At 43.1% G+C, this 23,795-nt stretch overlaps 1 protein-coding gene across 1 annotated transcript in view; it reads left to right on the forward strand.

Annotated features, from left to right (window-relative positions):
* Positions 1-4,435: 4,435 nt before the first annotated feature.
* LOC121273246 (claudin-11-like) overlaps positions 4,436-23,795 on the forward strand; it is a 32,841-nt gene continuing 13,481 nt past the window's right edge. The window contains exon 1 of the mRNA XM_041180280.1: positions 4,436-4,930. Within this exon, the coding sequence (XP_041036214.1) occupies positions 4,705-4,930 (226 nt within the window). The 5' untranslated portion in view covers positions 4,436-4,704. The remainder of the gene's footprint in view (positions 4,931-23,795) is intronic.

Below are 23,795 nucleotides of genomic sequence, written 5' to 3' on the forward strand. Positions count from 1 at the left end.
TACACACTTAGTCACCTCTTTGGAACACTCAATCAAATTGGTCAGACATGACCTCCCCTTAAAAAAACCGTGCTGACTGTCCTTGATTAATCCCTGCCTCTCCAAGTGTAGATTAATTCTGTCCCTCAGAATTGCTTCCAATAGTTTCCCCACCACTGAGGTTAGACTGATTGGCCTGTAATTCCCTGGTTTATCCCTTCCTCCCTTCTTGAATAACGGTACCACATTAGCTGTCCTCCAGTCCTCTGACACCTCTCCTGTGGCGAGAGAGGTATTGAAAATTATTGCCAGCGCCCCTGCTATCTCCTCCCTTGCCTCACTCAACAGCCTGGTTGAAAAAAAAACCCTTTTAGTTAAATGCAGTAAAATATAATTAAATTATTGTGTACTTTAAATAAAAACTAGAACCCTTACCTTTCCTTAGCTTAATCTATTTTAAACTGGAGAAAATCTGGAGAAAAAAACTGGTGAAAAACACTTACCCACTACTCACCAATCAGCTGTCACCTTTGTGCTGACATCACTTTTTGAAGCTTCCCCACGCTCGCGCTGGTTCTGATCTCTCCGCTGCTCTCTCACGCTGTCACTCTTCTGTGGCTACAAGAGGAGGGAATTCTCTGATGAGTAGCTCACCTCCTGACTCTACAAAGCCTGCCCACCTTCTCCATTCCACAAAGTCAGGAGAGTGACTGGATATTCTCCACTTGTCTGGATGGGCGCATATACTCAAGAAAATCAACACCATCCAGGGCAAAACAGCCTTGTTGATCGGTATCCCATCAACCAACTTAAACATTCACTTCCTTCACACCAGGCACACTGCAGCAGCTGTGTGTACCATCTACAAGATGCACTGCAGCAAAATTTCAAGCATCCTTCAACACCTTTATCCAGACCCATGACCTTTACCACCTAGAGAGACAAGGGAAGCATAGGAAGACAACCACCTTCAAGTTCCTGCCTGTGTCACTCACCATCCTGACCTGGAACTATATCATTGTTCTTTCAGTGTTGCTGGGTCAAAATCCTGGAACTCCCTTTCGAGCAGCACCATGGGCGTACCTGCACCACATGGACTGCAGTCGTTCAAGAAGGCAGCTCACCACCTTTTCACGGGTAATTGGGGATGGGCAATTAATGCCAGCCTTGTAGGGGGTGCCCACAGCTCATGAAAAAATAAAAATAAATAATCTGCCTTTAGGATGTTGATTAAGGGATAAATATTGGGTAGGACAATGTAGAGCACTCCCCTCCTCTCACTTGAGATGGCAGCTGGGGCTTCAGCTTCATGTTTCTTTCAAAAGACAGCACTTCTGACAGTGTGGCACTCTCTCAGTGCTGCACTGGAGTGTCAGCCTGGCACTTGATGCTCATGTCATGGAGGGACTTGAACCCATAACCTTCTGACTCAGATGTGAATGCTGTGAACATTCCATTCCTTTTGCCCTTAATTAATGACCTGGTTGTTATCACAATGCTGTTTGTGGGGTCTTGCTGTGCACAAATTGGTTGATGCATTTCCTACATTACAACAATGACTAATCTTCAAACACATTTCATTGACTTTGGGATGCCTTGAGGTTGTGAAAGGTGCTATAGAAATGCAAGTTATCTCCTTCTTCTTTAAGAAATCCCAACATTCAGTTAACTCTCTGGGATATCTATAAACCACCTGCCAGTTTGTATTTCTTTTGACTTGTTCTTAGCACATATATTCATTGTCCAACCCTAATTATCTTGTGGGAGGTCCTGTGATGCAGTGGGTAGTGTCCTTTGTCTCCAAGACAAAATCTCTGGGTTCAAGTCGCATTCCATGACTTGATAGCCATGAGGAAAGTGAGCTCATCACACGGCCAAGCAGGTTGATTATCAACCTGCAGTACTTCCAGTATGCCTATGGCAGGCACTCAGAGCAAGACAGTCTCCTGGTCAGCCATGCTTGATGTAGCGTGGTACCCCTCAACCTCCTGGTGTCATGCTAGTGACCTGTTCCAGGAAGAACTGGCTATGGAAACAGACATAGACACATGTTTTGTCTGTCTCATGTGTCATTAGACATGGGAAAGCCTCCAACTTTCATTGTCACATATGGATTGAGAGTCAACAAAAATATAAATGGGGAAGAATGTATTACAGGAGGTTGATAAATAGGGAAGACTGTATTAAAGAAGGTTGATCTGCAAACTCCAGCTTTCTAACTCTATCGAAAGTTAAAATAATCACCAACATGTCACCTCAGACTGAGTAAGGACAGCAGGTCCCTGCTCTGAAGGACATTAGTGAACCAGTTGGGCTTTTCTAATAATAGGACAGCTTCATATTTAATATAAGAACAATTTCCCCTCTCTTCAAAATCTGCAAAATGTGGGGTTACCAATTCTCCAGGAAAGAATCAGAGTCTGTAGGAATTAGTGATTAATTGCCAAGACACTGCTTCAAGCGGCCTGGGAGAAAAATCAACAAGGCATTAAAAAGTAAGTATATGTCTTTAATTTTCTTTGAATGAGCTCGACTGTTTTTATTTATAAAACATTGAAGTCGAGGAATAAAGACTGTTAGACTGTTTGCTGTTCCAATTGATGTGGGATGATGGTGTGTTATAGGAATGTTCTGTCAGTTGCCCAGTGATGGGGTGGTTAGAGACAGGAAGCCATAAGAACATAAGAAATAGAAGCGGGAGTAGACCTCTTGGCCCCTCCAGTCTACTCCACCATTCAATGTGATCATGACTGATCAACCTCAACTCCAATTTCCTGCCTGCTCCTCATATCACTTGATTCCTGAAGAGGTCAAAATTTGATGAACCTTCCCAGAATACACCCAAACAGAGTGAGCAATCTGGGAAAAATGACGAGGAGATTCTAACAGTACAAAATCAGTGAGACACTGAGTTTCTTTATCACATGCAACAGATCATTAGCATTTGGTATATCAGTGTGAGAAATACAGACAGACCTCTTCCTTAGGCAGAAATCCCTTGGCAGGTAATACAAGGAGTATTATCTCTCCGCCCCCCACACACACACCTTAAACCAGTTTATATTTCAACTCTTACTTGGACTCGAACTCAAGTTCTGTCGAAGGGTAATGAGGACTCAAAACGTCAACTCTTCTCCGCCGATGCTGCCAGACCTGCTGAGTTTTTCCAGGTAATTCTGTTTTTGTTTAGTATTATTTCCCTGTTCTGACACGTGTGTTGATGGTGCAATACCAGGATGCAGCACTAGAGGGTGACAAAAGCCTTCTGGAGACAAGATGTGCCACAAGCGTGCTCTTCATCTACAGACTACTAAGATGCTTCGGTATTTTGACAATTTATATCACAGAACAATCTCAGAAGTCAGTTTACTGTTTGTACATGAAAATAGATTAAAATTAAACCAATTACAAATAAACATTTCATAGATATACATTACCACATCTCAAAAAGATTTAAGCCTCAAACGCACAATGAATTATTTTGAAGTGAGATGACTTGTCAGGGAAAAGCACATTGAAAGATCCCACAAATAGCAGTGAGTTGTAAGGTTGATTAATCTGATTTTATTGGTGTTGGTTGAGATTTGAAAGTTGGCCAGAACAGCAGGGAGAACTCAACCTGGTCTTTAATAAGCACCATGGCATCTATAACATCTGCCTGAAGGGTTAGATGGGTTCTTAACATCCAGTCTGAAGGACAGCCCTTTCACACAACAGTCCGAGATTTTACGTTCTACAACCTTTTGACTCAAGTATTACCTACTGAGCCACAGCTGACATTTGATCACTCCATATTGACTTTGTCCTTATGTTTCAGTCAGCAAGTTGTGGATTCAAACCCCACCCCAGAGGCCGGAGCACAAAATCCAAGTTGATACCCCCAATGCAGTATCGTGGGAGTGCCACACTGTTAGAGCCACCATTTTTTAAAGGAGAAGGCCCCATCTACCGTTTTAGGTGCATGGAAAAGATCCCATGGGCACTGTTTGAAAGAAAATCAGGGGAACTGTCCCCAGTGTCCTGGGCCAATGTCTCTAGCTCAGCTAAAATCACTAAAAAATATTATCTGTTCATGAGCATTACTGTTGGTGAGAGCTTGCTCTGCACAAATTGGCTGCCATATTGCTAATATTTCAACAGTGGCTACACCTTAAAAGCACTTATTTGACTCTAAACTCTTTGGGACATCCTGAGGTTGTTCAAGGTGCTAGATATATGCAAGTTCTTCCTTACAGTACAATCAGACACTGTAGATTATTTCGTATTAACAAATACTTGTGTGATTCCAGTTAGTGCACTTGTTCTCTATAGCTGGAAACAAACATTAACAGAAAAAAAAACCCAATTTTCTTTTCTCTTTACTGATTGGCTGAGGCAGTTCCTGCCCAATCCCCACTCCCAGATGATTTCGGTTGTCTTGATTGGCTTGTAGAATTTCAGCTGAGACTTTCTTACAGTTTAGTTTTAGACTCAGCCTCACTTTGTGTGTGTGTGCTGCTTACAGATTTTTGTTCTAACAAGAAAACAGTTAACTAAAGAAAGGGTTTTATCTTGGATAGATAAATGCAAAGATTTTATTTTGGGCACCTTATGTTTCCTAAGAGCCCTTAGAAACAGTGTCAAGTTCTTTATGTTTCGGAAGGATATTTCACAGGAGAAACAGAACCTGTGTGAAATATTTTCACATTTTTGTGCTGGTGAATTGCTCAGTTGATTGAAGACAGGATGTCGCCTGCGTGTCAGCATTCACTGGGCTTTGTGCTGAGCTCCCTGGGCTGGATTGCTATTCTGATCGCAACCGGTACCAAGGAATGGGTTCAAAGCTGCTCAACAGGAGTGACGGACTGCCTTCTCTTTGATGAATTGAAACTGCAGGGGCTGTGGACCGAATGTTACCGATCAACTGGCGCCTATCACTGCAAGACACTGTCTGACATCCTGAGATTGCCAGGTAACCTCTACATCACTGTTAGTCTGACATTACCAACAATTCCCACCACCGCCCTCCCCCCCCACCCCCCCACAACCCCCCTGATGTTTTTTTCCTCTAATTCCCCAATGTATTTTAATTTTTAGACCTGAATCCCTTCACTTTAATTCCGTGTTTAAAAAAATAAAATTCTCCCAATCTGTCTCCATTTCTTTCTCTTCCTTTTATCTAATCTCTTTTGTTGTTTGAGTCATTCTTACTTTGTATCACATCGCCCCTCTCCCTCCTTTTGTTTCTCCTTTACTTTGTTCTAACTTTAATTTCATGTTATGCCCCTAACATCTGGTGCTCTACTTTCCCCAACTGCTTTCAGACAATCATCACATTCTTTAAACCTACAGATTGAGAAGCTAACTAATGCCTCTGGCTGATATTCCATGAGTTTACCTGACGTATTAACCCATTTAACTTCAGATGGCTTAAATACTGGGTGCAGAATTTAATGTGTTTATGTCCCTTAATCTTTCCGGTTCTAATCCACCCATGGAGTACTAATTAGGATCATTATTCTCTATTTGAATCTCGATTTGAAGCCATGTACTGAGAGTGTGAAGTTTCAGCAACTGGCATTGGCTAAAGTGAAGCCACAAGCACCTTTGTGATCACTAATTCAGAACTGACAGCAATTTACCAAACTTTCTTTCAAAATATTCATCATCACTTCCCACCATTCAGCTCCTGTGATTATTCTCACTCTAAGTGTCAGCCCATGGCTCAGTGGGTAGCACTTGTGCCTCTGAGTCAGAAGGTAGTGGACTTAGGTCCCATTCCAGAGGCTTGTGCCCATAATCCAGGCTGACACTCCAGTGCAGTGCTGTGGAAGTGCTGTAGTGTGAGGTGCTGGCTTTCTGATGGGATGTTAAACCGAAGCCAAGTCTGCCTCATCAGGCAGACATAAAAGATTAAATGGCACTACTGGAATAAGAGGAGTTCACCTGAGGTGTACAAATCAATATTTATCCCTCGGTTTACAGGAATGGTTTCATGGATGAGAAACTTCAGCTATGAGGAAAGATTGGAGAAGTTGGGACTGTTTTCTTGGAGAGGAGAAGGCTAAGAGGAGACTTGATAGAAGTTTTCAAAATCATGAGGGGTCTGGGCAGAGTAGATAGGGAGAAGCTGTTCCCGCTTGTAAACAAATTGAGAACCAGAGAGCACGGTTTTAAAGTGTTTTGCAGAAGAAGCAAATGCGAGGTGAGAAAAAACTTTTTCACATAGCGAGTAGTTGGAGTTTGGAATGCACTGCCTGGAAGTGTGTTGGAGGCAGGTTCAAGAGGGCATTAGATGATTATTTAAATAGAACAATATGCAGGGTTATGGGGAAAAGGGAGGAGATTGGCACTAAGTTAAAATGCTCATTGAGCTGGTGCAGGCACGATGGGCTGAATGGCGTCCTTCTGCAGCGTAACAATTCCTTGATTCGGTATATGGCCATTTGCACATTGTCGTTTGTGGGATCTTGCTGCGCACAAATTTGTTGTTGCATTTGCTACATTAGAACAATGACTACATTTCACTGGTTGTAAAGCATTTTGGGAGATCCTGAAGTCATGCAAGATTTTTTTAAAAATGTAAGTTTATTCTTTCCTTTACAATCCACCTTCTGTTGACTTGGATATGTCTCTGTTCTGTGCTTTCAGGCATGAACTCTGGGGATTCTAAAAAAATATAAATATAAGTTCAAATGGTTTCTCAAACAGAAGAGCCAGCTTCTGTTTTAGATATAAACATTGCAGATATCAAGTTTTCCCAGCAATAGCAAACACCACAAAGCCCTGGTCCAATCCCTGTCTTGCCTCTACTCTGCCCATGGTCAGCTTTTCTTTATTTTAATTCATTGGATATATTTTTAAGAGCCAACCAGGTAAGGACAGCAGATTTCCATTAGTGAACCAGATGGGTTTTTACAACAATCAGCAATGGTTTCATGGTCATCATCAGACTTTTAATTCCAGATTTTTATTGAATTCAAATTTCACTGTCTCTGCCAAGACCCCAGGCATTACCCTGAGTCTCTGGAATACTAGTCCAGTAACAATACCACTATGCCACCGCCTCCCTGATGATGAAGAATTTGATCCAGAAACTAAATGTACTGTTGTGTAATTCTCACTGCTCCCTGAGATTCATCCTTACTGATTGTAACGTGATTTTGAAGCACAAACAGATTTGAGCAAAAAAATGCAGGATATTGTAATCTTCCAAATGAAATCGGCAACTTGATTTGTGGAGGTGGGGAAGGACATCATCAAGTGATACTTTGGTCCCTGTTCCTACCTCTCAGGCACACTCCCCTCCTTTGAACACCTCAACTTGTTCCAGGTCTCTTGCCCCTTCTTTGAAACTCTCATTGTCTACTATCCCCCACTTTGATTCCTAATCAGATATCCATTACATCTTTCTTCCCTCAATTTCTCTACTCTGTGGCTCCCCAATGTCATTGATACCAATCTTAGAAACAATGATAGAATCGTTACAGCACAGAAGGAGGCCATTTGGTGCCTTGTGTCTGTGCTAGCTCTCCTAAGGAACAATTCACGTACTGTCACTCCCCCACCTTCTCCCCACATCACTGCACATTCCTCCTATTCGGATATTTGGAAAATTCAGAAAATGTAGAAAAATTTATGAAACAGGGGGAGTCCACTCTGCCCATTGTGTCGGCGCCAGCAGAACAAAAAGCTGCCCAGCCTAATCCCACTTTCCATCATTGGGTACATAGCCCTGGCCATTATGAGACTTCAGGTGCATATCCAGACATCCTTTTAATGAGTTGAGGGTTTCTGCCTGTACTACCCTTTCAGGCAGCGAGCTCCAGGCACCTAGCACCCTCTGGGTGAAAAAAGATATTCCTCATCGCCCCTCTAATCCTTCTGCCAATCACTTTAACTCTATGACCCCCTAGTCACTGACCTCACTGCTATGGGAAATAGGCTCTTCCCATCCACTCTGTCCAGATCCCTCATAACCTTGGACATCTCAATCAGATCACCCCTCAGCCTCCTCTGCTCCAAGGAGAACAACCCCGGCCTGTGCAATCTTTCCTCATAGCTGCAATTATCCAGTCCTGGCAACATCCTCGTAAATCCCCTCAGTTCCTCCATACCTTCTCCAGTGCAATTACATCTTTTCTCTAATGGAGACCAGAACTGCTCACAGTACTCAAGTTGTGGCCTAATCAGCCTTTTATACAGTTCCATCATAACCTCCCTGCTCTTAGATTCTATGCCTCGGCTAATAAAGGTAAAGTTCCATATGCTTTCTTAACCACCTTATCAACCTGTCCTGCTACCTTCTGGGATCTGTGGACATTCATTCCACTGTCCCTCATTTTCTCTACTCTACTCAGTTTTCTCCCGTTTATTGTGTATTGCTTTGCCTTCTTTGACCTCCTCACACTTCTCTGGGTTTAATTCCATTTGCCACTTTTCTGACCACATGACCAGTCCACGGATATCTCCCTGTAGTCTACAGCAATCCCCCTCACCATCAACCGCCCAGCCAATTTTTGTGTCGTCTACAAACTTCTTGATCATTCCCCCTACATTAGCATCCAAATCATTAATATATACCACCAAAAGAAGGGGACCTAGTGCTGAGCCCTGCAGAACCCATTGGAAACAGCCTTCCAGTCGCAAAGACCATTAACCTCTGTTTCCTGCCACTGAGCCAATTTTGTATCTAGCTTAAATAAAAGCAAAATACTGTGGATGCTGGAAATCTGAAATCAAAACAGAAAATGCTGGAGAACTCTGCAGGTCTGGCAGCATCTGTGGAGAGACAAACAGTTAACATTTCAAGTCCGCATGATTCTTCTTAGTCACATAGACTCAAAACGTTAACTCTGTTTCTCTCTCCAAATGTGCTGACATTCCATCAACTTCTGTTTTAGTTTGTATCCAGCTTGCTTCATTTCCCTGGATCCCATGTGGTTTTTTTGTAACCAGTCTGCTACATGGGACTTTGTCAAAAGCCTTCCTAAAATCCATATAGAGCACATGAACTACACTATCCTCATCAATCCTCCTAGCTACCTACTCAAAAAATTCAACCAACTCAGTCAGACATGATCTTCCCTTAACAAATTCATGCTGGCTGTCCTTGATTAATCCATGCCTTTCTAAATGACAGTTTATCCTGTCTCTCAGGATTGATTCCAATAATTTGGCAACTACTGAGGTCAGACTGATTGGCCTGTAATTACTCAGTCTGCCCCTCACTCTCTTTTTAAACAAAGGTACCACATTAGCAGTCCTCCAATCCTCTTGCCTTCACAGGTGCTGACATTCCATCATCTTCTGTTTTAATTTGTATCCAGCTTGCTTCATTTCCCTGGATCTCGTGTTTTTTTTTTTAACCAGTCTGCTACATGGGATCTTGTCAAAAGCCTTCCTAAAATCCCTCGCTTCTTTTAACAGCCTCGGGTACATTTCATCCTGCTCTGGTGATTTATCCACTTTCAAGGGTGCTAGTCCCTTCATACTTCCTCTCTCCCTATTTTTATCACATCCAATATTTGACACTCCTCCTCCTTGACAACAATATCTGCATCATCCCCCTCTTTTGTGAAGACAGACTCAAAGTATTCATCAAGAACCACATCCACATCCCCCACCTCCACACATAGGCTAACTTTTTGGCCTTTTAGGAGCCTTACTCTTTCCTTAGCTATCCTCTTACTCTTAATGCATTGATAAAACATCTTTGGGTTTTCCTTGATTTTACTCGCCAATATTCTTTCATGCTCTCTCTTTGCTTTCCTAATTTCCTTTTGGATTTCACCCTTCCACTTTCTCTACTCTTTTAGGGTTTCTGTAGTATTGAGTTCTCGGTATCTGACGTACATTTTCTTTTTTCTCCCTTATCTTTATCTCAGGCCTCCTCACCCTCTCTCCTTTGATCTCACAACTGTCCTCCCTAAACCTCTCCCTCCATGTGAACTCTCCTCTGTTCGTACTCAGAGACACCTCGCCACTCCCGCAGCTTCATTATTCTCATGTAATCCTATGATACACACAACCATGCTTCACCAATTCCTTGTATTCCTCGCCAACAACATTCCTCTACCCTCTTCCAACTTCCCATTTCCTTCTGTGTCCAATCCTGGGGAAAAAAATGTATCCTCAAAATGCCAAAGAGCCCACCTTTGGCTCTCTATTCATCATGAAGTCTGAGCATCTGTTGATCTGCTCAGTCACTCTCTGGCCATTGATGCCCTTGTTGGAAAGCAATCTTTTCACCTCTCCTATCCTGAAAGCTCCTCGTAGCATACTCCCCACCTCCATTTCCTCCAATCTAGGTAAAGAATTCTTTATCTCTCTCACCCAACAGGCCAAATTTCCCACCTCAGGGTTGCACCTGCCCTTGCCCTGAATCCTAATCCCTCACCCAGATAAGGCTCATCCCCCTCCATCATGTATCTGAGTGCACCTTATCCACCTTCTCTTTCATTGATTGTATTTTCATTAAACTGCTGACCACTCAATGTCCCTTACTGACTCCTGACACTGACAGGCATTGCAAATGGTTCCATCTCCTCAGCTATGGTTCCACTCACTTTCAAAATTGGTGTTTTCACTTGCCTTCTGAAAACATACTCCTTTTCTTGCAAACTTACTCCTCATCATTAACTTTCCTTTCCTCATCAAAATTCTTGAATGTGATGTCACTTCTCAAGTCTCTGCCCACCTTTCCTGCAACTCCATGTCTGAATCCCTCCAATCAGAGCTTCAACCCACTCTCAGCATCAAAATGGCACTTACCACCAGGGTGTTAGGGTTGTAAAGGGCAGGGATAGTATCTCTCACAGACAGTCTGGTCACATTATTTAGAATGGCTCATCCTGTATTATTCCTCACCATCACCCAGCTGTCACCTTTGGCTCCAAATAGTTGTTAGCTTGCAATAGCGGCCGCACCTTGGTAAATCACTTCGACAGGCAGGTCAAATCCTGGATCTCCCCTTGATGACTTAGGGATTTGGCATGCAAAGACAGATTCTGGCATACTGGCTGGGTGAGAGTAATCTAAAGTTTAACTGTCTTGAAGGTAGGTTAGCACTCTGTTGTGGAATACATGGAGCTCAAAAAAACATGGAAGATGTCCTGGTCACTCACTGGACTCATCTTACCACTGAGAGGGTGAGGCTGATGATGCGCAAGTCTCCCTCACTATACTCCAATTCACATGCAAGTCATGTTCATCACCTTTCTGATATGTCATCTACATACCCACCAGAACCTGACCAAAAACCAAGATGATGATCATGGTCACCTTCACCTCAAAGGACAAACAAGAAGATCACTGTCATGTATGACCATTTTGGTGATAATGTGTTCACTATGTCCTCTCTGCAGCCTATGATATGGTTGACTTCACCATCTCCCTCCCATGCCTCTTATCCATTGTCCAGGTCAGTGGGCCTGCCCTTGCTTGATTCCCCTCTTGCTGAAATGATTTTAGTCAGCGGATCTCCAACCATGGCTTCTCTTCCTGTTCCTATTCAGTTATTGCTGGAGCCCATAATGGGACCTATCCTCCGATCTCTCTTCTTCCTCATCTAAATGATGCACCGTGGCAAATAACCCACAAGAATGGTAACACCCACCTCTTATCTCCCAATCACTTCTATCAACATTCTCAGCTGCCTTCTGCTGTCAGACTGAGTGTTCGGCTTTCAGTCCTGGATGAGCCACAATTTACCTCCTGGCCACAGTCACTGTCTTTCGTCATTTGATGCATCCTGTTCAGTCCTGAAATGAGCTTCCCACCTCATATCTGTGCCACCACAAATACCACCTATTTTCACTTCCATAACCACCCATCCCTGCAACTGCTTCAGCCCATCTGCTGATAAAACCCTCCTCCATGCCTTTTTTACCTTCAGGTCAAATATTACAATGCCTCTTCTGACCTTCTATAAACCTAGCCCATACCAATATGCTACTATCCCCACTAAGATCCGCTCACTCATCATTCTTGTACTCGCTGGGGCTAAATGCTCAAATTTAGTAGATGGTGAACAACGGATATTAGCAGATCTCTTACATCATCAGAAATGAAAATAAGACAAATCAAGCAGGTGCAAATCCAATATACACAACTCTTACACAGTCACACACCCACCCACCCTCACACGTGCAAACGCGCGAGAACACGCACCCACGTACATACACCCGCGTACACACACATGCCCTCTCACAAGCGCACACATCCGCGTACACACACACGCCCTCACACGCGCACACACACACACCCCCACCCACTCATGCGCGCACACACACTTACGTGCAAACATGCACACACCCGCCCTCTCGAGCGCGCGTGCACACACCTGCCCTCTCGCTCGCGCACGCACATACACACCTGCCCTCTCGTGCACACACACACACACACACACACACACACAATCCTAATCTATACCCCACTTGCTTTCCATCCCATCTGTCCAGCTTACACCTGCCTGAGTTTTACACCCTGTGAGAGAGTGCTGCCTATGAAGCCACTGGTGACCTTTGATTTCCCAACAGATTGTACCTTAGTTCATTTATCATAGTTGCTTTACTAAGCTGACAGGACATTTTAATGTTCAATTTTATTCCCCTGATCTCCTTAATCTTCAGGTAAATTTTCCTTCTGAGTACTGCAACTGCAATTCATATCAATTTTATTTCTATCAATTCCAATTTCAGAAAAAATTGACCAGGCTTGGTGGTTTATATTAGAGACAGAAGTGATTGTAATTGGTTTGGGAGTTAACTTCCATCTCTCCCCTTCTTGAGCACTCTGTCCCAGAAGATAACAAATGACCCTGAATGGGTTAAGGCCAATTTTTTTGAAACACAAACACTTTAGTCCAAATCATTACCATGCTGCAACATGTTCACAGGTAAAATTATTAAGTTCTTAAAATTGAAGGGTCTCTTGCTACACCACATACATGCGTGTGGTCTGGGAAAACATGGTCCCCTCTTTATAGGGAAAGAATAACAGAGGCTCTGTTTGGGAGGTCAAAGGGTTATTTTTTCAGTTCTCAATTTCACCATGGGGAAATATCCACTTAAATTGAGAAACTTAATACTAACCAATGTATAAATTTACATCCAGCAATGCCAAGGGAGTTGCCTGGTGATTTTTTTTTTAAATTGTTGAAACATTTTCAAATGCCGTTCACATAAATTTAAGAAAACTTACTCAATTAATAAAACCAAACACCATTTTGCCTTTTGTACAGTCATGTTATCTTTAAAACTTGCACAATTTAACATAAATTTCAGCTTTGCTTTTATTTCCAATTCTCAAACGTGAGCTATGAATACACAAAAATATGATCAAATTTTTATCCATCCTTATAAATTACAGCAAGTTAAGATTGCAACACCATTGTTAGGGGCATCAGTGTGAACTTTTTTTCAAATTATTATCATGCTGCCCAATAGCAGTAGTATTTCCCATTGTCTCATACCAGGATGATACTTTGGCCAATTATTTATGTGACAATCTCATGTTTGAAACTAGATTTCACACAATTTACAACTATAATTTTCTGTGATTACAACATGAGTTCTGCTTTCCACAATTCAATATGTTTGTGAGCCTCAATAATTCAGACTAATCTTTTACTAACTAAACACAATATAGAACAGATAAAATAAAACAAGATGGTACAAGCTTACAAAAAAAGTAAATTAGGCCGCCTTTCCTTTTCGTTCCTCATTTGCCATTCCAAATGATGTGAAGTAAGCGTTGAATAGTTTAGCTTTCACAGTTAAGCAAAACTATATTACACAAAACAGAAGAGAGGGTAGAGCCACAGCCTTTGGCACCACAGCAGTAAAACTGCAACCTTGCAGCTTTAACAGAAGAAAAGAGATAAAATCTTTCTTTTTCACATTTATCCTATTCCAGATTAATTTATCCTCTTTTGTAAAAAAAATTCCCGAGGAAACATTTTCTCCCCATTGTGGGGGTTGGAAGTACGGAAGCAGATGCACCTCTGGTGCGCCGCCATTTTATGTGGCCGGGCCAGTTAAGACCCACCCAGCGTGACGTCCGCCAGGAAGCGGTGTGGGAGTGGCAGGGGCAAATTTCCTCAGCTGGGAGTGCGCTCTGAACTCCCTGCTAAGTGCTGCCTCAGGGAGATCGGCTCCCGAATTAAAAATTGTAATACGAACGGTAGAAAGGTTTCCCTGACACGTCCCCTCATGTGACACTGTCACAAGGGTTGGGACATGTCCATAACATTTCTTTGAAACCTTTATTCAAAATTTAAATACCCTTATGAAACCTCATTCCGCCCCCACGGATGAGGTTTCATGCTTTTTCTGAAGCCCGCCGAGGTCCATTGATGATTTTAATTAGTTTCTCAGCGGCCTCAACAGGCCGATGACAAGTCGGCGGGCGCACAGCTGTCTCAGCTGCATCCCCGCCAACCTGAAAATGAAAATGACGCGGGGTGACGTCAGAAGTTTGCACCCAACATCATCCCGCACCATTTCACACGTCGGCAAGTGAGCCCCTGCCTCGCTCACTGACAGGAAAATTCTTCCCCTGATGTTTGCTACTTAACCTGAATTGGAAGATGACCAATTATAACCCAGACATACTGATTACCTTTCTGAATCCTATGAAATAAGCTACCATACTCAACCTGCAAATTTCTCCCAATCTAGCCTGCTGGCTTCCCTTAATATCTTGAAATCTTTGATCAAATCACTCCTTAACCTTGTAAACTACAGGCAATGCAACTCAATTTCTTTTCTCATTCTTGGTAGTTTAACCCTTGGAGTCCAGCTAGAATTTTAGTCAACTCTTCAAGACCAATGCATCTGATCTAGGGTGTGGTTCCCAGTGCTGTTCACATTACTCAGGTGCTTTTGTTTTATTTATTCATTCACAGGGTGTGGGCATCAATGACTAGGCCAACATTGAATGAACATCCCTAATTGCCCTTGAGAAGGTGGTGGTGAGCTGCCTTCTTGAACCGCTGCAGTCCATGTGGTGTAGGTACACCCACAGTGCTGTTAGGGAGGGAGTTCCAGGGATTTTGACCCAGCAACACTGAAGGAATGCTGATATAGTTCCAAGTCAGGATGATGAGTGGCTTGGAGGGGAACTTGCAGGCAGTGGTGTGGTGTGGTCTAACTAGAGTTTTGTAGAGCTGAGGGGTGACTTCTACCCCTGTGTATTATTTTGTCCTGCCTATATATAAAACCCAGCATTCCAATATGTTTTTGATTATTTTGTGTAACTGACCAGGACACTTGGATGATCTATGTACCCGGACTCCCCAGTATCTTTAGCTCTACACCACTTCTAGTTTTTCAGCATTTAGAAAGTACTCTGCTCTATCTTTCTTAGGTTCAATATGGATAGACCTCACTTTGCCGACATTGGAATCCATTTGCCACAGTTTTGCCTGTTTACTTAATCTATCAATATCTCTTTAGAATTCTATGCTTCCATCTATACTGCTACAATGCTGCCTATCTTCACGTCATCAGCAAATTGTTCAAGTAGATTCGAAATAAAACCATACATCTTTTATTTAAACTGTACAAAGCAATACATTTTTTTTTTTAAAAAAGGAACCCTAGTCCTATTTAAACAAAGGGCCAAATCTTCTGGTCTCCAGACCAGAAGCTGCACATCAGGACTCTGTGGAAGTCCTGATATGTGGACCTATGTGGAAATTGCCCAGGAAGTTTAAACTTCCAATGCAAATTTCCCCTGCTCCCAGAACCCTCTGCGAACGTCTCCAATTCTGAGTTAGAGTCAGAGACTTTGGACAGTTCTGCAGTACTCACCTGAATAATTACCCAGCAAATTTTAGACCGACTAAAATCTTGATACCTGGGTGTCTCCATAACTGACCCCCAATCTCATCCCTGACCTGACATCCCACCCTCGTTACCCCTCCCCCATCTGACTACCCTAACCGATTACCCAGCTACACCTTTGACCCAAACCGACTAACCCCAACCATCTCCCAACCTGACTACCCCACGACTGAACTACCAACCGATCGCGCGACTACCACCCGATCACACAACTACCTCCCCAGCCAACCAACTAACCAACCTGACCCAACAACCACACCCCGACTACTCCCCAATCTGCCGCAGCTATCTTACAACCCAAACTGACTACTTCCCAACCATCCAACTATGCCCATACTCACCACCCAACCATCCCGACTACCCCCCCAAACACCTGACTAACCCCTGACCTGACCAACCACCGACCACCAGGCCAACCCCAACCCAACCTGACTATCCTGCAACCCAAATACCCACACTACGTACCCAACCCACTCACCCACCTACCCACCTAACGATTCACTCATTTATCCACTCACCCATTCATTCATATTTAAAGACTGGGTCTTTAAACTTACCAAACGGCAGGTAGTTCTGTAAAAGCAGGGCATGTTTTGTTTTCCTCATCTCTACTACGATCCAAGGGAGTTCTCCGAGTGACACTGCACTGCATATTCCTTCTTCAGCCAAGATCAAAAGATCCTGGAAGAAATGCACAGCAGTGTCGAGTCAGTGGAACTTCAAGCACAGTGAGAAACTATTCATCATTGCTACTGCTCAGAAGCTTCATATGAACATAGGAACAAAGGTAATAGGAGCAGGGTAGGCCCTTCAGTCCCTCAAGCCTGAATTCAACTTGATCAAGGCTCTCCAGCTCAATGCCATTTTCTTGCGCTATCTCCATATCCCTTTATATCTTTAATATTTAGAAATCTATCAATCTCAGTCTTGAACACACTGAAAGACTAAGCTTCCACAATGCTTGAGGGTAGGGAATTCCAAAGATCACAACCTTCTGAGTGAAGAAATTCCTCCTCATCTTAGTCCTACCTGGCCTACCTCTTATTCTGTAATTGTGTCCCCCAGTTCTAGACCCCCACCTTCCCCAGCCAGGGGAAATATCCTTCCTGCATCTACCCTGTTGAGTCCTGTAAGAATTTGGTACACATCAATGAAATCACCCCACATTCTTCTAAACTCTAGAGAATACAGGCCCAGTCTCTTCAAACTCTCCTCATAGGACAATCCCGCACTCTCAGAAATCAATCTGGTGAACCTTCAGTGCACTCCCCCTGTGCCAAGTATATCCTGTCTTAGGTAAAGAGACCAAAACTGTGCACTATACTCCAGGTGCAGTCTCACCAAGGCTCTATACAATTGCAGCAAGACATCTTTAATCCTGTACTCAAATCCTCTTGCATTAAAGGCCAATGTACCATTTGCCTTCTTAACCTGGAAGGACAAGGGCAGAAGATAAATGGGAGCATCACCACTTGGAAGTTCCCTTCCAAGTCACTTACCATCCTGACTTGGAAATATATCGCCGTTCCTTCACTGTCTCTGGCTCAAAATCCTGGAACTCCCTCCCTAACAGCACTGTGGGTGTACCTACACCACAGGGACTGCAGCGGTTCAAGGAGGCAGCTCACCACCACCTTCTCAAGGGAAATCAGGGATGGGCAATAAATGCTGGCATGGCCAGCAATGCCCACATCTTATGAATGAATAAAAGAAAAACATTGCTCACTGCACCTGCATGTTAGCTTTGTAAACTTATGAACAAGGACTCCCAGGTCCCTTTGGATCTCAACCCCTCCCAATCTCTTACTATTTAAGAAATGCTCTGCAGTTCTGTTTTTCCTACCACAGTGATTAACTTCACATTTTTCCACATTATAATCACCTGTCATGTTCTTGCCCACTCACACAGGCTGTCTAAATCTCCTTGAAGCCTCTTTGCATCCTCCTCATAACTCTCACCCCCTCTTAGTTTTGCATCATCGGCAAACTTGGAAATATTACATTTAGTCCCCACATCCAAACCATTGATATAGATTGTGAATAGTTTGGGGAAAGCACTGATCCTTGATTTGCCCCACAAGTCACAGCCTGCCAACCTGAGTGACCCGTTTATTCCTGCTCTGTTTTCTGCTGGTTCACCAATTCTCAAACCATGCCAGTATATTACCCCTAATACCATGTTCTCTAATTTTGCTTAATAACCTCTCGTGTGGGACCTTATCGAAAGCTTTCTGAAAATCCAAATAAATCACACCCATTGGTTCCCCCTTATCCATCCTGCTAGAAACATCCTCAAAAAAAAACTCCAACGTGTTCGTCAAACATGATTTCCCTTTCATAAATCCATGTGAAGAACATAAAAACAGAGGAGCAGGAGTAGGCCATTCAGCCCATCGAGCCAGCTCTGCCATTCAATATGGTCATGCCTGATCATCCATTTCAATGCCTTTTTCCCCACACTATCCCCATATCACTTTGTCATTGGTATTTAGAAATCTATCTCTGCTTTAAACAAAATTAATGACTGAGCTCCCTGGGGTAGAAAGTTCCAAAGATTCACAACCCTCTTGAGTAAAAAAACTCTCCCCATCTTGGTTCTAATTGGCTCTCCCCTTATTCTGAAATTGTGTCCCCTGGTTCTAGGCACTTCATCCAGGGGAATCATCTTACTTGCATTTTCCCCATCTATCCCTTTAAGTATTTTGTAGGTTTCCATGAGTATTGGAGGAAGTCCAGAGATGGTTCACTAGGTTAATCCCGGGTACGGAGGGATTTTCTTATGAGGAGAGATTGAGTCAGTTGGGCCTATACTCATTGGAATTTAGAAGAATGGGAGGCGACCTTATTGAAACATATAAGATTCTGAGGGGTCTTGACAGGGTAGATGCTGAGAGGTTGTTTCCCCTTATGGAAGAGCCTGGGACCAGAGAGCATAATCTCAGAGTAAGGGAGCGCCCATTTAAAACTGAGATGAGGAGGAATTTCTTCTCTCAGAAGATCTGCGTAGTTCTTTACCACAGAAGGCTGTAGAGGCTGCGTCGTTAAGTATATTCAAGGCAGAGATAGACAGATTTTTAATCAGTGAGGGAATCAAGGTTTATGGGGAAAGTGGAGTTCAGGACTATCAGATCAGCCATGAGCTCGCTGAGTGGTGGAGCAGACGCGATGGGCCGAATGGCCTACTTCTGCTCCCATGTCTTATGGTCACCACTCATTCTTCAAAACTCTGGAGAATATAGGCCCAGTTGCCAAAATCTCTCTCCATACAACAGCCCTGCCATCCTGGGTACAAGAATCTTTGTTGCGCTCCCTCTATGGCAATAATATCCTTTCTAAGATAAGGGGACCAAAATCAGGGTTCTATACAAGTTAAGCAAGACTTCGCTTCTCCTGTACTCAGATCCTCTTCCGAAAAAAGTTGACATACCATTAGCATTCCTAATTGTTTACTGCACCTGCATGTTAGGTTTCAGTGACTTATTGACAAGGACACTCAGGTCCCTTTGTTCATCTACAGTTTCTAATCTCTTATCATTTAAGGTATACCCTGTGCATTTGTTGCCCCTACCAAAGTGGACAACCTCACATTTTTCCACATTGGCCAGAAACTTACCTATGTCGGCTGGGCTGGACGACTGCACACTGCCATTTTACATGGGGGTGGGGGGGGACAATTAAGGCTCGCCCAGCATGACGTACGGTCAGTAGTGCTCAGCTCTACCCGTGTGGGCAGGGGGAGGAAGGAGAGCCAGGGCCTGCGCCCTTTTGCGCAGCAATCTCCCTGAGGCAGCTCCGTACCTCAGGGAGATTAAGCTGCTTGAAAAATTTTGCTCTGAATAAAGTACAAAATTATTTAAACGTGTCTCCTCATATGAGCTGGGACATGTTTTTATATTCAGGATAATTTTATAATTTAGTTAATAAAAGCTTTAGGAAATCTCATCCCCTTCATGGATGTGGTTTCCTAAAAATGCGAAGGCCGCTTGCGCTCTTCGCCTGTCTGCCAACATTAAGGTTGGACGGGCAGCATCGCAAACAACTTTATTTGGTATTTTTAATGGTCTTAATAGGCCGTTGACGTTCGGCGAGTGCGCAGCTGCCTCCGGCACATGCTTGCCCAACGAAAGATCAAAATGACGTGCGATGAGGTTGAGACACACGCCCGACATCTTCTCGCGTCATCTTGCATGTCTGCGTGTCAGGCCCAGCTCCACACGCTGACAGCAATATTCAGGCAATTATATTCCACCTGCCATGTTCTTGCCTGCTCACTAAGGCAAATCCCCTCGAAGCAGCTTTGCATCTTCCTCATGACACGCATTTCCACCTAGCTTTGTGTCATCCACAAACTTGGGACTATTACATTTCGCTCCCACATCCAAATAATTGATATATATTGTGAACAGCTGGTGCACAAGTACTGATCCTTGTGGCATCTCACTAGTCACAGAGAATGACCTGTTCATTTCTATTCTATGTTGTCTGCCTGTTAGCCAATCCTTGATCCATGCCAGTATATTGTCTCCCATCCCATGTGCTTTAATTTTGCTAACCAACCACCAGTGGGGGACTTTATCAAAAACCTTCTGAAAATCCAAGTGTACTACATCCACCAGCTTCCCTTTATCAATTATGGTAGTAACAGCCTCAAAAAACTCCAAAAGGTTTGTCGGACATGATTTCCCATTCATAAATCCATGTTGACTATGCCCAATCAGATTATTATTATCCAAGTGTCCATATGTCACATCCTTTAGACTAGATTCAAGCATTTTCCCTACTACTGATGTCAGGCTAACGGGTCTGTAGTTCCCCGTTTTCTCTCTCCCTCTTTTCTTAAATAGTGGGGTGACATTTGCTACCTTCCAATCTGCAGAAACCACTCGAGAATATATGGAATTTTGGACAATGACCACCATTGTATCCATTACCTCTACAGCCACCTGACTCTGGGGTGTAGATCATCAGATCCAGGGATTTGTCAACTTTTAATCCCATTAATTTCTCCAGTACTACTTATTCACTAATACTAATTTCTTTCAGTTCCTCGATCTCACTAGTCCCTTGGTCCTCCAGTATTTATTTAGTTTCTCTGCCATTTCCTTATTCTCCATTATAAATTCTCCTGTCCCTGCCTGTAATGGGCCCACATTTGTCTTTACTAACCTTTTCATTTTTACATAACTGTAGAGGTTTTTACAGTCCATTTTTATGTTTCTCACTAGTTTACTTTTATATTCTATTTTATTTTTCTGTATCAGTTTCTTGGTCCTCCTTTGTTGAATTCTAAAATGTTCTCAATCCTCAGATGTACAACTGTTTTGCCAAATTTATAAGCCTCTTCCTTTGATCTATTACAATCTTTAACTTCTCTTGTTAACCTTGGTTGAATCACCTTTTCTGCTTGTTTTTTGTGCCTCAAACAAATGTAAATTTTTGCAAACTGTGTATTAATTCTTTAAATGCTAGTCATTGCCTGTCTACCGTCATAACTTTTAACATAGTTTCCCAGTCTACCACAGCCAACTTGCCTCTCATACCTTCATAGCTTCCTTTGTTTAGATTTAAGACCTTAGTTCTGGATTGAACTATATCACTTTTAAACTTAATGTAAAATTCTATCATATTATGGTCACTCTTCCCCAAGGACCCCATTACAGTCAGATCATTAATTAGCCAATGTTTTCCTTGCACAATCCTAGATCTAAAATAACCCATTCTCTAGTTGGTTCCTCAACATACTATTCTAGAAAACCATCTCGTATGCTTTCCAGGAACTCATACTCCACAGCATTAATGTTAATTAGGCTTACCCAATCTATATGTAGATTGAAGTCCTCCATGATTACTGTATCACCTTTGTTACATGCACCTATAATTTCCTGACTCATACCATACATTACCACTACTGTATGGTGGCCGATAAACAGCTCCTGCCAATGTTTGCTGCTCCTTGCTGTTTCTTAGCTCCACCCAAACTGATTCTACATCTTGTCCTTCCAAGCTATGATCCTCTCTCACTAATGCAATGATCTCAATCTTTATTAACAGCACTACTTCACCTCCTTTTCCTTTTTGCCTATCTTTCCTAAATGTCAAATACTCTTAAACATTCAGTTTCCAGCCCAGGTCACCTACAGCCTTGCCTCCATAACGGCAATTAGATCATACTTGTTTACTTCTATTTGTGCCATCAGTTCAACTACCTTGCTGCAAATGTTGTGTGCATTTAGGTAGAGTACCTTCTGTATTTTTATTATTTTTGCAGCCCCTAGCCTTATCCGCTGGCACACTCTTAAGTTTATATGCTGTTTCCCTTCTGATTATTTTGCTTATTGCTATCTAGCTCTCTTCCCTTGTCCTCTCTATTTTGTCACATTTTCGCTAACATGATCCCTTGCCTCTATTATTTAGTTTAAAGCCCCCTCTACCGCCCTAGTTATATGACTCACCAGAATACTGATCCCAGCATGTTTCAGGCGAAAACCATCCCAACATTATAGCTCCCACTTTCCCAAGTTCTAGTGTCAGTGCTCCATGAATCAAAACCCATTTCTCCCACACCAACCATTGAGCCACATGTTTAACTCTCTAATCTTATTTAACTTATTCCGATTTGCTCATGATCCAGGCAATATCTTTGACTTCTGCTTTTTAATTTAACCTCTAACTGCTCATGCTCTATAAGCAGAACCTCTTTCCTAGTACTATATATTTCATCAGTACTTACATGAACCACAACAGCTGAACCTTCCTCCTCCCACTGCAAGTTCCTTTCCAGCCCAGGGCAGAAGTCCTGTACCCTGGCATTGGGCTGTCTGTACGCTTGCTCTAGACTTCGGAAAACTGTGTCTATCCCCCTGACTATACTATCCTGACTACCACTACATCCATATTAACTCGACCCTCTTGAATGGCTTCATGTGCCATGGTGCCATGGTCAGTTTGTTCATCCACCCTGCAGCCCCTACTTTTGTCCATGCAGGCTGAAAAAACCTCAAACCTGTTGGACCATTGCAGGGGCTGAAGCTCCTCCACTTCTACTTTCTCGATCCCCATACTTGCCTCATTAGCAGTCAGACCCTCATGTTCCTGACCATGGGCCAAATCAGACAACCCTATCCTAAGTAGTGGGACTATCTCCTGGAACAAAGTGTCCAGGTAACTTCCCTGCTCCCTGATATGTCGCAGTGTCCGCAGCTCAACCTCCAGCTCAATAACTCTGAGTCGAAGTTCCTCCAGCCACAAACACTTGCCACAGACATGTTTGCCTTGGATAACACAGGGGTCCATGGTCCCACATTCTAAAGTCACCACACAGCACCTGTTAATTCTTGTACTGATTAAATGTTAATACCTCTGGTCCTGCCTGTGGTTATATACTTATTATTTCAATTAATGCTCCACTTACCTGAATTAAAACTCCCCAGTCAAGATGAATAGTTCACTCGGTTGATTCCAGGGGTGAGGGTGGAGGTGTGGGGGTGTTATTCCATGAGGAAAGGTTGGACAGGCTGAGACCGTATCTATCAGAATACAGAAGAATGAGAAGTGAGCTTATTGAAAAGCATAAGAAGGGGCTTCACAGGGTGGTTGCTGAAAGGATGTCTCCCTTTGCTAGGGAAACTAGAACTAGGAGATGCAGTTAAAAAATAAGGGATCCCCCATTCAAGACAGAGATGAGGGGAATTTTTTTTCTGTCAGAGAGTCATGAGTCTGTGGAGCTCTCTTCCCCAGAGAGTGGTGAGGGCAGAGTCATTGAATATTTTTAAGGCAAAGGTCAATCGATTCTTGACTAACAAGGGAACCACAGGTGATCAGGCATAGGCAGGATAGTGAGGTTGAGGTCACAACATGATCAGTCATAACTTGTTCTCCTGTGACATCACACTTTAATTTTACTCAGAACGTGGTCAATCCGCTCTGGAGCCATGGACTGGACTGGACTCGATAGCTCTTTTAGGTGCTGCTGTCTGTCTCCGAGTCCTT

The sequence above is a fragment of the Carcharodon carcharias genome, chromosome 2 (assembly GCF_017639515.1).
Source record: "Carcharodon carcharias isolate sCarCar2 chromosome 2, sCarCar2.pri, whole genome shotgun sequence".
In the NCBI taxonomy this organism is placed as follows: Eukaryota; Metazoa; Chordata; class Chondrichthyes; order Lamniformes; family Lamnidae; genus Carcharodon; species Carcharodon carcharias.